This window comes from Falco biarmicus, chromosome 3 (assembly GCF_023638135.1).
Source record: "Falco biarmicus isolate bFalBia1 chromosome 3, bFalBia1.pri, whole genome shotgun sequence".
In the NCBI taxonomy this organism is placed as follows: Eukaryota; Metazoa; Chordata; class Aves; order Falconiformes; family Falconidae; genus Falco; species Falco biarmicus.
This window is the reverse complement of record NC_079290.1, coordinates 54,926,361-54,940,863: the sequence shown is the minus strand read 5'-3', so window position 1 is coordinate 54,940,863 and position 14,503 is coordinate 54,926,361. Positions and strand designations below refer to the sequence as shown.

At 48.7% G+C, this 14,503-nt stretch overlaps 1 protein-coding gene across 1 annotated transcript in view; it reads right to left on the bottom strand.

Moving 5' to 3' along the window:
• The window catches only part of KCTD1 (potassium channel tetramerization domain containing 1), a 72,600-nt gene extending 59,432 nt beyond the window's left edge, over positions 1 to 13,168 (bottom strand). The window contains 2 exon segments of the mRNA XM_056332183.1: positions 11,188 to 12,198; positions 12,200 to 13,168. Of these exon segments, the coding sequence (XP_056188158.1) occupies positions 11,188 to 12,198; positions 12,200 to 13,036 (1,848 nt within the window). The 5' untranslated portion in view covers positions 13,037 to 13,168.
• Positions 13,169 to 14,503: the final 1,335 nt, after the last annotated feature.

The following is a 14,503-nucleotide window of genomic DNA, read 5'->3' as shown; positions in this document are numbered from 1 at the left end:
CCCACCCCTTGAATCCATTGAACTAATCTGGCAGAAGCACATTTGTATACAGAAATTCATCTAGTTTCCAAACTGATGTGCTGTAGCAAGATAGCTGGTAAAGTTTGCTCACCCTGCTTTCCCTCCCCTTCTTTTCCATTTCAACTTATTTCCACATCTTTTCCTTCTCACAAAATTCGTATGTTCTGCCTTCAAAACCCTGCTACTACAGTTATTTAACCCCTGCTTTCTGACGTCTGGATAGGTTCATAAGCCCATCTCTGCTCTCCTCTCCTCCCCTCCTAAAAATCTACTCCCTTCAGATAAAGGAGGCAACAGCTATTTCAGACCACTGTCATTAATGTTAAAGAGAACAAAGGGTTTTCAGACTGGGGCTTGTGTTGAAGCTTTTAGGTTTCAAAAGAACTGGGGGGGAACGGATGAGGAATTTCAGTTTTGCCTTGCAGTATTCAGTCTTCTTGTTTGGAGAAAAGCCCGAGAAGACCCAAGAAGCCCAGAGGCGCGGGCTGCCAGCAGCAGTGCCCAGCGTTCCTGCGGCAGCGCTGCACGGTCACGGTTCCAGCGGCACCGTTCCTTTGTGCTGAAGCCCGAACCGACCTCTCGCAAGAAGGACAGGGCCACGCAGGACTCTGCCACCCCACGCGCAGTGCGAGGGGACGCTGCTGTGAAGGTAAGGGTAGCTGCGTAGTTGTTGCAGCTGTCACTGGAAATCTTCACAGAAGAATGCCAGAAAAAAAACCACACCAGAGCATTTTACAGCAAGTAAAACCGGTAAGATCATAACCCTGCGGCAGAACAAGTGTCCAGTGGAATCCATCCAGCATTTTACAGAAACAGAAATGCCTTAATAAGAATATTCAGCTAAGTTACTAAGCACAGAAGGGGGTAAGTGTGTTTTGCTGTTTTAGCAAAAATTCAGACATGGGCTTGCAAAATCTAAAAAAAAAATATAAATTATCAGCTATTATATCTTTTCCTAGAAAGATATGGATTTGACTTGATGCTTTGATACCTCTCAACAATTAAAACACTACACAAACTTCTGAAAGTGTCTGCCATACACTTTACATGAGCAACAGTTGCTACCACATCATTATCCTGTTCTACAAATGTAGCCTACTATTATATTCATGATCTTGAAGATATCTATTAGCCGTTCAGAAATGAATATACCGTGTGAGGAAAACAGACTGGTTAAAATTCCACTTTAGCACAGACAGGAGGCTTCTTTTCCTACTGAATTATCATAGTAAACTTTAAAAAACAAAGACGTGTTGAATTCTCCTCTGTACCATGGGGATACGTAGTAGTGTACATACACACATTTACATAGTAGTGTAGTGCTATGTCCATACACCAGTACAATGCATCAGCATATCAATTATTGTATTTAGTATTGAGTCATTCATTGTACATTTTAAACTCAAAATCCATTTTGACACATTTGTACTTGCTAGTTACAATGAACCTGGTTTTCCTTAGCTTTTATTTTTGTTTACTTCCTCACTTTTGATGCTTTTCAATACATAAAACTGAAGGGAAAAGCTTGTATCTAAAAGTACTTTCAGTGGAAACATTTGCATTCAGGTCTTCTGAATGCCCTATCAGAAAGACTCATAATGTTTGGGTTTTTTTTTTTTTTCAAACCAGCTGACAAATGCAGGTGCATTTCAAAATTAACACATTAACATTCTCCCCAAAAAGGTAACTTGCAAAGATAAAACCAGAAATAAGGCTGCTTTGCAAGTGTGTCAAAAACCCTAAAAGGAAGGCAAAACTACAAAGTTCTGAAAGGAATTAAAGTTGTTTCTGCTTTTTAAAAATCAAACTGTAACTGTGTTACACATACTGCTTTGGATTGGCAGCAGCTTCAGAAAGCCGATTTTGCAGCAGTTTTTTTTTTTTGCGTCTGACACTGAAACCACATTTGTCCCACTCTGCCCATTTTATTTTCAAACAGTACTCGGGCAAAAGAGTCAGAGTGAAAGGCTGGCGGATTTGCATTGCCATCCCTGCTAAAGAATGTAACTTTCTAAAGTGTTTGTGCTGGAAAGAAATCATATTCCTACAAACATCAGCCAGTTCTAGAGAACTTAGTTCTCCTCACGTGGTTTCATGGACCACAGAGCTTCACATTATCCCTTTTGCCTCCAAGAAGTTATTTTTCCACTCCCAAGTTTGCCAGTCACTGATTAGTGTGCATTTTCAGAGGGAGAGGGGCTTCAATTTTCTTTCAGATAAACTGTATTTTCAAAGAGAGAAACTCAGCAAGATTCAGCACTACCAAATTAAGAGACCAGAAAAAGTGTAAAATATACTAAAAGGCTAAACAGTTCTTTCTGAACAGGTTATTTGCCAAAATCCACATGCTTAGAGCATCTTATATTTTCCCCCTCTTTAAAAAGCATTTTGAAGAATTGAACAGAATTGTGAACCTGCTCTTGCAACAGTCCAGGGAGAGCTTCCAGAAACTAGTGCTATGAGGACAAGAAAAAGACAACATGTTTTCTAAACCCAAGATGGAAACTAGTACTGATAAACTTGATGAAAGCGTACACAAGGCATCATCTCCCGATCACCACAAATGTGGTCTGCTATAATTTTCTAGCTAACTCCTGTAATAAACAACTGCAGCTGCTATCACTGTCGTATCTGAGAAAAGGAGGAAGAGCACACAAGCATCCTTTACATGAGCACCGCTCATCACAAAATTGTTCGAAACACTGGGAAACAGTCAGAAAGGCAACCAAATCAAGCAGTTTCCCCTCTTTATCTGACATTCACACTGTTCATACTACACCTGTAGGTTTGCCTGTTACATCTGTGTTCCCATTTACACTTTCCAATTTGTCAATCCAACTCTCACAGTTAGGTCCTCCTAATCTGGCATCAAAACTATACGGGTTTAATTACAGCACTTCGGATGACTCACATACTTCTGAGGAGGGTGACTTCAACAGAAGGAATTTATCAGGCACGTCACAGGTAACAGCCAGCCCTTGCAAGAAGGAAGGAAGGAAGCAAGCTATGTTAGCCTACTTCACCTTCCTCGTTCCTCCTCTTCCTCACATTTCAGGCACAAGGAGGAAACAGTCTCAACCCACCCCAAGCAGAGCTGAGATGAGAAGGGCAACACGACCGGATTTCCCCTCTTTCGTGCTAAACCCACATACCCCATGTTCCCATCCCCATGTTGGCCAGACACACCACAGGCTTCCGCTGCTGCTTCTCCAGGGGAGACTTAAGCCAGAGGATGCTCGGTAATTAACCGCTGATGATTTCCTACTGCACCTGAGAGCTTCGGCGCTGCTCCTTCGGGTGCACTGCGGATACCTCACCCACGCAACCAGCTCAGACTGGCAAAGCGAGCACAGGCTTCGCAACCAGGAACCCTGGATCAGAGTGAGAGCTCAGGATGACTACACTGGACCTTAATAACTCATAGTCAAAGCATCAGACACAGTATGCTGTCCTCACTTCAGATCAACCTCTCCCTGCCACTTCTGAAGCCTCTAGAAACACAGAGAGAAAAACCAATAATGGTGAAAAAATCAGCTACATATACTACTACGGTGAGTAAAAGCTCAGGATTCAGCTGAAGGGTGTTGAGAAATTGCTCTTGAAATTTCCCCAGCAAGCCTTAATTTTAAACATAAACACACATATGGAAAAAAAAAAAAAAAGAGCTTAAAATACAATGTTTTAGGGAAGTCATTCATTTATGCATCACATTTCTGATGGACACGCGAAAGTACTAACAGCGTACACAGGTGCTGATTTGCAGGGAAGCCAAGAACTGTGGCACCTTCACTGGAGCTACAAAGTATGAGTCCCAGCTACACAGCATCCTCTTCCTTTCAGTCTCCATACCGAAACCAAACTAAAACAAATGACAGCATCATCAGACCCAGTTCCTGGGCACTTTAAGAAGAGGGTGAAATGAAGCACTGTGTTAGAGAGAAGCCAGCTCAGAAATCACCCTGGCACCTCCACAAGATCTTTGGGACAAGAAAATAGAAGGAAAGCCAAAATTCATCCTCACCCCTCACCTCCTATGAGATTTCTGCCCTCCTTTTGCAAGGACAAGTCCTCCAGCCTGTGTTACCTGAACAGCACCTACCAAACATTCTACCTACCCCCATGAGCTACCCCCACTACCAAAAAAACTACTCTCAAACCTCCTCTCCTACCCTCACCCTGGGGAAGCTTCACCACAGGATTTATAGTCCATTCCTCCCTGTAGATCCCATCAGCCTTGTCTTCCTGGACTCCTGTTGTTCCCCAATGGAAAACCAGGAGAGTATTACAGGAGAAAAATCAGTTTCACACTGCTAGTGTCACTGAAGAGAAGCAAATACCCCTTGCCAAAAGCTACATGATAACACATCACGCAGTTTAAGTACCACAAACACCGCAAATGACATCAGCACAGTGCACCACTCCAGCTACCACATGAAGCAAGTCAGAAGTCCCGAGGAGGTGCTAGCTCAGGTATCCATGCACAGGACTGTTATACGGAGCAGATGTACCCTAAGTACACAGTGAAAAAAATGTTTTCATACATTGGTAAAGCGAATAGGGCTTAAAATTTTCACTAAATTTCAATTCAATTAAAATGATCTGTCCTAAAGTATAGAGATGCATAGGTAAGCATAGCAATTAAAATGTATATCCTGCATCTGTGCACCACAACTTTGATTATTTCCCAAACTAAAAATGGCATTAAGAACACATCAAAGGCACTCGTTCTCATTAGGGATTAAGTCTTTAGCAAGTTTGAAGGTTTTCAGATCAACTAAATAAAACTGGCTGAGTGCAAAAGCATGTGAATTTCTAAAAGCCCAGAAGAGCCATTTTTCCTTGTGGATAATCCCCAAAAAACAACCACAACAGAATTCAATCCCATGTCTTCCAATGTTACTTTTAGATCAAGGTATTATGAGACGTTTCAACCCCTTCCTCACTCCCCCCTAAAAATGCCTGGAAGAAACTTAGAAAGCATTCCCTGGAAACATGATTATATATTTTTACTATCACAACACTAATAAATCTCTTTTACATCAGATAAAATGCAGTTACCAACACTTGTCCCTTGGATAAAAAATTATCTTGCACATACATATTTGGCTACATGCCCTTAATGATTTCCTTCTGAAAAGAAGGGTGCATTTATTGCTTCAGAAACAGAAAAACAAAATAAGAAAGAGAGGACACGGGGAAAAAGATGAACAGAAGGGCTTCGAAAGTGACTGAAAATCTACAACATCGCTAATTAGGTTCCAGCTTCTAACACAATAGTGGGTGTACCATGGTATGTTATCAAGTTTATAGCCAAGGGCACAAGACAATACAACCCCACATTCAATTTAATTACAGCCTATGGCTTCTGCAGTAGTGGTGTGTTTCAAAGGGTTTAAGCACTCATTTATTTCTACACCATACATGAAATAAGGCAGCTCACTGTCATACAGACTCACCAATTAGACTGAACAGTTTCTGATCTCTTGCTCTCTAGAAGGAGAGCAGTGGGCAATGGGAAATCTTTTACAGGATAATCACAGAAGACTTTCTGTTAAAAAAAAAAAAAGCAGCTCTCTGCTGCCTTTACATTTGTGCATTTTATCTTTGATGTGCACAGAGGAATAGTACCAACATAGTCATTTCAGATTCAATAGAATTTTCTAAAGTGTCAAAATACAGCAGTGCTTCAATGATGCTGTTTTTTCCTCCCAATTGTACTAAAAAGGTCATCTTCATTTGAGTTATACAAAATGGATCGCCTCTTGCATTCTTACCGTCACCGAAGGCTGGACCAAGGAAATTTTCAGACTAGCTCACATGATGCAACCAAATGAAAGGAGTTTAATTTCTAGAAAGTAAAAATATATTGAAAATGAAAGTAATAGTGGAAGAAATCACCATCTGAAATAGTTACAAAATTTGGTACCTCCAATATATCATGCCAATGCAACTAAGAGGACCTGCAAAGACAGTATTGGACTTTAAACTTCATAACCACAATTCTAAACGTGTGTATCGAAACACCATTCTCACATCTGTAAAACACTCTCCTGAGTCACATTAAATCAATTTCCTCCCCAACAGCTGATCCAAAATGGACAAACTTCAGTCTAGGACAGAACAAGCAGTTCCCTTCATTCCTTCCAGTGCATACACTGCTCCCAAAGCTGTATACGAGATCACTAAGCTTAATCTCTGTTCTGCTTTTCTTGTACTCATCTTGGGAAACATTCACATGCCTACCAAACCTCATGTTAGTTATAAGGAACATAGCCCGGGATATCCTACTGTCTTCAAAAAAACACCCATCTCTGTTCAATGATCTTTAGAAGCACTTAGTTACAAACAACACTGACTTTTACAGAAGAGAGCAATAGCCAGGATTCATGTGTTTCGCTATGGAGATTGATAAGAAAGCTGTCTTTGGGGACCATATTTGACACCCCTGCTAACCTATCCCCTGCCTCCCGATGATTTCAAAGCAATTCTGATGACTGTCAGGTACAATAGGTCCCTTCTACAGTTAATCACTTTACACATCTCTAACTTAGCAGAAGACTAAAACCTTTCCCACTAAAAAAAAACACAAACAACCACAAAGAAACAAACAGTAGCCTCTAAGGTAGGTAGTTTCTTTAACTGTAGGTTAAAAGTTCTTTTAACCTTCACATTTTAAGATTTCAGCCTCAGTGATTCTTTTAAATAAGACACTAAGTAAATCCTGGATTTTCTCGCAGCCTGGGATAATCCATTAATCAAAGAGGATGGCACTAACTAGGCAGTAGGGCAGCCAGTACTAACCTCTGAAACTAGATCAACAGAAGTACTGTCACAAGAACTAACAAGGCACTTAGCAGTCATCAGTCTTAATAGCTACTGTACTTTAAGCCTTTAAGATAAGGATATTGCCCCATCTATTATCTGTATCGAAATAAAGCCTAGCATCCTAAAGCTGCCATCCTAAGCACCCTTCCCTGAAGCTGTCTGATGAGTTCTCCTACTCTGTATACTTGGAAAAAGTCTAGCGATGACTCTGATCAGAGTACTACAAATATTTGTACAGAACGGAAGCCCTTTTTGTGGCCATTTTATGGAAGTGCAGGATGTCCCCAGATCAAGGATCAAGTAGAAAGATTCTTATCCACCTCCAAAAACAAAGAGTAAAAAGAGCTAGAGTAACTTAATAGTTACTTTGATTTGTTCTCAGTTGTGCCTGCTGTCTACTTGTATTTGTCATGTGCTACTGTTTTGCCTCCTTTTGCAAAACCTGCAGCCAGAAGTAGATTTCTGGTTCTGGTCAAAGCAAGCCCTTCAAAGAGAGCAGAAGGCAATGAAGAGACATGTGCCAGATAAAAAGAAAACAGAAAGGGCAGCTCTGACTTTAAAGCACGAGTGAAAAAATGTTTAAGGATTCCCTGGAACAGCTAAGACAAATGCACGTGGCTCATGTTTTAATGACGGAGTGTTTGGTAGATAACAGCTGATGAAACTCTTTACAAGCAGCCCAGAGAAACCTGACTGAGCTAGAGAACCAATGTAACAGAAGCATTTTCACATGACATGCCAACTCTCCTCACTCATGGCATTTGCCAGTATTTTCCTACACCTATTTTTGGTTATTACTACTGTAGGAAGTTCAGCATGTACCACATCTATAAATCTCAACAGCCACCATCACATTGTAGCATCAAAAGCTTAAACTTTAGCTATTGTTCATCTTTCAGTAACGTGAGAGACAAACAACAGCCAAATTACATCCCTCTGTCATCAGCTTGAACTGAAGTACTGCTGTCAGTAGCAGGAAAATTGCTACAGTTCAGAGCAAATAAGGACTGAAAAGAAAGTTGTGCCATGGTGGCACAGTGCTGTATGCTCTAAAATACACGCTATAAATCAGGGGTCCTCAAACTATGGCCCGCGGGCTGGATATGGCCCCCCAGGGTCCTCAATCCGGCCCCCGGTATTTACAGAACCCCCACCCCCACCCCCCGCCGGGGGTTGTGGGGGGAAACCAAGCAGCCGCAGATGGCTGCCTGCCACTGCATCCGCGCGCCGGCCCCCTGGTTAAAAAGTGTGAGGACCCCTGCTATAAATGCTGGTCTCAAGGTTGCAACCTAAAACAATAGCTGGATCAAGACAGTATGTTAAATGTACCTTTCCTTAGCTCTGGAGGAGGCTCCTACAAACCCAGTGTTGAAAAGACATCTTGCTAAAACAAAAGGCGGCAGCAACCACGACAGACAAGCATAAAACTAATATCCTCGCTCAGACTCTTTACACCTAAAGTTTGTAGCCACTGCAAATCGAAGATATCCCATTTGGTGCCCTCATTTAACCTTTTCCATACCTTGCTTAATGCTATCAATGCTATAAAAACGGGAAGGGGGGGGGGGGGGGAGGCGGGGGGGGCATGCATGCACGTAGTATAGAGATGCTAAGAAAACCACTCATCACACTACCATTTTTTCACCAAGTTCATGAGGTCAGCAAAATCCTTCCCTGGAAGAATAATTACAAAGACAACCAATAAACGACAAACTTAGGACTTTCATGTCTTCCAGGAATCAGTAATATTTGTCAACAGCGGAATTTAGTGTCACGTTACTTGATGAGATGCATTCAGTAAAATGGCCTGGAAAGTCTTTGTTTATAATTAAGCAATAACGATTGAAGGCCAGGGCATTTCCTGGGGATTAATGACTGGCTGGGAGAGTCGATGGCTTCAGGCAATGCCTTGGGCCATTAACCCCAGCCAGTCATTAATTTCCCCAGGAAATGCCCTGAACCTCGATTAGTGTAACTATTATAAAATGTAGCTAAGGAGAGAAAGTTTAGCATTAACATTCTGCCAAGGAAATCTGTTCCACAGCCTGTATTTTTTTCGTTTTGTCACATCCCAGAAAAAGTGTGTAAGTTAAAACTGATGACAAGAATCGGCAATTAAAAAGACAAAAAAAATAGAGAATTTTCCTTCTCCTAAAGACTTAAATTAATGAGTTTTGAAGAAAAGGCAAGATTCAACTACAAAAGTGGCTGGGCAGCTTGTTTTGCTCATTAAACTGTGAACGGCAATGAACACTTCCATGTAATTGCTGCAAAAACCTCACACTGTCTAGTATCCTTGCTGATTGCTCATTTTCTTGATACACTTAAGAAAACAGCGCATGCCTGTGTACTCTGTAATCTATTTCAGATATTTCTCCTTTTCTCCCCACAGTCCGCCACTAATGAGAATTACAGCTCCAAATGCTTCACATAGGAAGCACAGCTCTGCAACAAACAGTACAGCAGCTGGATTTCTCGTCGCCTAAGCTTTATGCAAGTGTGAAGAGATTTGTGGGCTGGGGTAGAGATCAAGGTCTCCAGCCTGGTGACTGAAGGTACCAAGACACCTCATTTAACAGGTTAAAGGCACGCATACGCCACTACCGCTAACTGGATCAGAACTGCTCTTCCCCTTCCCATATTCGTGTGCACTGCTGCCCTAAAAGTGCTAAACTATGCCTGAAGTTTCAAAATTACTTTCAAGGTCATTAAAAGTGAGGCAAAGAGGAGTCTAGGGTTAAATACAGCGAAGAGCGCCAGCTTATACCTGAAATAATGAGCTAGAACAAAAACATTATCTGCACATAATCAAGCCTCTAAGCCATTCAGAGACACCAGATACGCACAGCAAGAGATCAAACCACAGTACTGCACTGAAGTGGTCCAAAAAAAAAAGCCCCTGCTAGAAAGGAGAGGTCACAGGTATTCTAAAGAACATAGAGGTTTATGCAGGCATTCACTGGAAGCCTCACTCTCCCTCCCCCCAATCAGCCTTCAGGCGGGTTGATTAGCTGGCAAACTCTTTGAAAGGGTCAGTCTGTCCAGAACTGGTATTTCCACTTGGGAAACAGCTCAGGCATGTCATATACCTGTGCCCGCCCAGCGCCGCGCTCTGGGGCTGACAGCCGCGATCCCTGTTATTACTTGACACAAGAATGTCAGGAGAGTTTTGTAACCGTGCAGGGCAGCCAGCAGTGAAGTTCTTGCCTGAAACGTGGTATTTTATGGGGCGCAACGCAACTGCATACGCTTCACAGACTGAGTTAGAATGACATCCAAACTTCAAGCCAATTGCAGAGGTGCAGCGAGTCTTTAATTGAAGTGATTAAGCTCCGGCGCTCAGACACCCCAAGATGAAGGTCCTGTCGGAGGGGATGGGGAGCAGGCACCAGCACTGTGCCGGCGCACAGCAGAAGGGGTCCCCAAGGCACGCATTAAGGCACAGCTCAACCGCGTTTTTGACAAGACTGCTTTACCTCAACGCAACACATCTAATGAACTTGGGCTCGTTCCACAGTTCAGCTGCACCTAAACCCGTTTAATTGTGCTCTTACTGTATATTTCGCCACTATGGTAACTAACGCAACTAAAGCCAATTTGCCTTATTAAAAAAAAAAAAAAAAAAAAAAGAAAAGAAAAAAAGAAAAAAGAAAAAAAGAAAAAAAAAGAAGAGGATCACTGCCAGGAAACAGAGCAATTTTAAATAAACAAATACAAGATGAATGCAATTGCCATATTAACCCTCTTGTTAACTTCTGAAGTTTAAAATTACACCCTCATTACTAGTGTGTAATTGAGTATTCTCCCGGCCGTTTCCTGCATTTGAGGTTATTCAAATAGTTCATTAGCACATCAAGAACACCACACACACTAATGATACCTGATGCCCTTATCTACGATTTTGGCCCGTAACTCACATCGCCCGCAAAAAGATAAAGAAAAAAAGGGGGAAAGAAAGAAAAAGGAGGGAAAGAGAGAGCCTGCAGGGCAGCCATCAGTGCTGCCGCCGAGGGGGCGCATGGCAGCACCCAGGCACCTCTCGCATCTGACCCACCGGCACGCAGGCAAGCCAGTGGCCACCAGACCGGTGGCGGGGGTGGGGGGGGGGTGAGGAAACTGGGGGGCGAGGAAGTTGGATAACTCGCAACAGGGCTCGTTGGGTGCCTGAACAGTGAGTCACCCCAGGAGGCACCCCGGGGCTGGCAGTGTGTATCGGTGGCCAGCCTTGGGAGCGGTGGGGAAGAAAGGAGGGGTGCAGTGGGGGCTATGTGGGACAGGGTGCAGGGGTGCCACCTGTTTGGGGTTTTTTTCTCCTTCTTTCTTTTTTCTTTTTCCAGTTACCTGTGTGGGGGAAACAATAGCAGGTGAAACTACTGTGGGTGAGGTGGTGCTTCTGTGCCCATTGGCTTCGGGGAGGAGGTGAGGCAGGGGGTCGTGTTTCACTGAGACCACCACCACGGCAGGCGCGGCAGCGTCCAGGGGCTCAGCGGGGCGGCGGCAGAATCTTTTGGGGGAGGCGGAGGGTCCGCATGCGTCACCACCGGCTGCGGCCCCCGCCGGGAACACTGCCTCGTAGAGTGCCCGCTTGGCCGGGGCCACCGCGGCCACTTCTGCCTTCACTGGCGCAGCATCACCGTCTTTGGGCAGCACATAGGGGTTGGTGGCGGGTGGCCGGGCCCGTGGTCCACCATTCAGGGCAGCAGGGGTGTAGCAGCCCCCGCCGGTGGGGTGGTGGAGGAGGTGGTGGTGGTGGTGGTGGTGAGGGGGGTGGTGGTGTGGTGGCTGTGGTCCCTCCAGCTTGGTGCCGATGCCAGCGATGCTGTTGAGGGTAGCGATGGAGACAGCGCCGATGCAGTGGTTGGTGTAGGTCTTGGAGAGCTTGGCTGCCTTGGAGAGCATCTGCATGCGGGTGCCCAGGAGGTTCTTGCCGATGGCCTTGTTCTCGTACCAGGTGATATCGCCCTCACTGCAGTGGTCCCGTGGGCGCTGGAAGAAGGCCTTGCAGAGGGGGTTGCGCTTGGAGAGGTACTTGACAAAGCTGGCATAGGGGCAGAACTCAGTCCCAGTCTCATACATGCGGGGCAGGTTCTCCTCATCGCTGCTTTCCGCCCGCTTCTTGCTCCAGGAGGACGAGCGCGACTTGTGGTAGGGCCCCAGCGCCTTGAAGTAGACAAACTTGCGCCCATCCTCATCCACGGCCAGCCCGAAGGAGTCCTCCTCCAGCTCCCGCTGGTTCTCCCGGCCCCGGGTGCAAAAGTACATGCAGGTCTCGAACCAGACCTTGTTGAGGAGCCCGAAGGGGCTCTGGGTGCTGAAGACGCTGCAGGTGTAGAGCTTGCGGAGGTCGGCGCGGGGTGATGGCCTGCTTCTGCACCACCGGCCCGGCACCCTGCTCCTCCAGCTTGCGGATGACGGCGGCCAGGGTGAGGTTGGCGGCGCGGAGCTCGGGGTCCTTGGTGAGGTCGAGGGTGCGGCAGTAGGGCGGCTCGTTGAGGTAGCGGTTGAGGGAGCTGCGGATGCTGATGAGGGAGGACTTGGAGTAGAGCTGCCCGCTCTTGGAGCGCGCCTCGGCGTAGAAGGAGCGCAGGACCCGGCAGAGCGCCCCCTTGTCCATCGTCTCGAAGTCGGGGCTCTGCGCCTTCTCGCTCAGGTACTCGCGGAAGATGCGCACGGCGTAGCGGGTGGCCAGCCGCGTGTTCTCGCTCAGCCGCGCCCGCTCCGGCCGCTGCAGCAGCAGGGCCGCCTCCAGCTCCGCGTCCTCCACCGTCCCCCCGGGGCCGCCGCCGCCGCCGCCCCCCGGGGCAGCCGCCGCAGCGCCCCCCGGGGCCGCCCCGACGCCGACGCCGCTGCCGCCCGGCGTACGGCCCGGGGCGGGCGGCAGCGGCTCCGTCTCCTCCTCGCCGTCCCACTCCAGACCCATGTCCTCTTCCTCCTCCTCCTCCTCGTCCAGCAGCAGCCCCCCATCGGCTCCGTCCTCCTCCTCCTCCTCCTCCTCGTACCCCGTTATCTGCACCTCCTGGATCTCATCCTCCTCCTCGCCCTCCTCCTCCTCGCCGGCGCTGCAGTAGCGGTGCGGGCGGGGGGCGACGCCGCGGCCGGGCGGCCGGTCCCCCGCATTGTTCCCACCGCCGCCTCCGCCTCCCCCGCCGCCGCTCCACTCTCCGCCGCCGCTGCCAGGCATTCTCGCCATATTGCCGTCTCCCTGCCAGTCCTCGGGCAGGGCGCATGCGCTATATTGGACCGCAGCGCTGGAGCGCTTTTGTGTTTTAATGACCTTCAGCTACCGGGAGGCAAAGCCGGGCTCTTAAAGGGGCCGCGCTCCCAGTGGCGGCGGCGGGGAAGGGGCGGGAGGGGTTGGGATGGATGGGGAGGAGGCTGCGCCGCGCCAAGGGGGAACCGCGGGGAAGGGAGCGGTACTTACCGCGCCCGCCGTTCACCTCGGGTCCGTCCCGTCGAGCAACGGAGATGGGCGCCGGGGGTGGGGGGACCCGCCGGGCCGGGGCGGACGGCCCGGCCCGGCGGTTCCCCCCCGCCTCCGGCGCCCGTCCCGCCTCCCCATCCCCCCAAAAAACCCCAAAATAACAAGGCACTCTGTGTGCGGAGCGGCGCTCTCGGTGGCGACCGACTGCCACCAAGCAGCTGGGACAGAGGTCGGCACGCCTCGCACCTCCTGGACCCTCGCACGTCCTCATTTCACAGTAACTTACAAACAAGCATAGGAAAGAAAAAACCCCACCCAAAAAACTCGGGCTGTGCTTGTCCGGCAGCACGGCTCTAGCCCGGCAGGATGCTACCGGAGCGCGGGCGGCCCCGGCTCCCGCGGCACCGCTCGTCGCCGGCCTCGCACCTTTAGCCAGGCGCCTGGATTTCGGTCGAGGGGCTCGGGAGGAGGCGGCTGCGCGGGGCTTTGCATCCGTGCGGCTCGGAGCCCGCCCGGGAAGAGCCAGTTGGTAGCCGCGGCGCTCGCTCCGCTTGCGGGAGCGCCGGCGAGGTTGGCTGCAGAGAGGGAGAAATTAGCACTCGGGGGGCTGCCGGGCGCCGCGGGCGGCCCTCTGGCTCGCTGCGGCTGCAGCCTTGAGGGCAGCTGGAAGGCCCTCGGCCCCCCGTGCCGCCGCTGCCTCCCCGGGCGCCCGGCTTCCCCCTCAGATAGCCCCTTCCGCGGCGGGGAGAAAACCGAGGGGTCTCCCGCAACCACGCCGGCGAGCACGGGGTCCGGAGCCGCCGGACCCGGCGAGGCCGCTCTGTGGGGTGTCTCGCAGAGGGGGAGCCCCCGAGGAAGCCGGCGCGGAGCCCCAGCCCTGCCCTCCGTCGGCTCCGCGCCCCCCACCCCGTGCGCGCCGCCGTACAGCCCCTGCCCGCCGCCCGGCTCTGCCCCGGGGAAGCCGTACCCAGCGGTGCCGCAGCCCACCGCCTCGCCCCTCCTTCCCGGGAAGGGCCCTTTGCCGGGATGGGCTCCGGACGGAGGGCACAAGCCCTGTCCCACCCGGGACAGGGCGAAGCAGCCGTGCCGTGCCTTGCCAGCTCCCCGCACTACACAAACCAAATACCCACAGACCTCCCCTTGCCGCCCAACCGGGCCATTTCTTTTATTTGGTACGTTGAAATAAATATTCATTACAACTACTGGCTACACCTGAAATTATCGCCTTAATTGCAG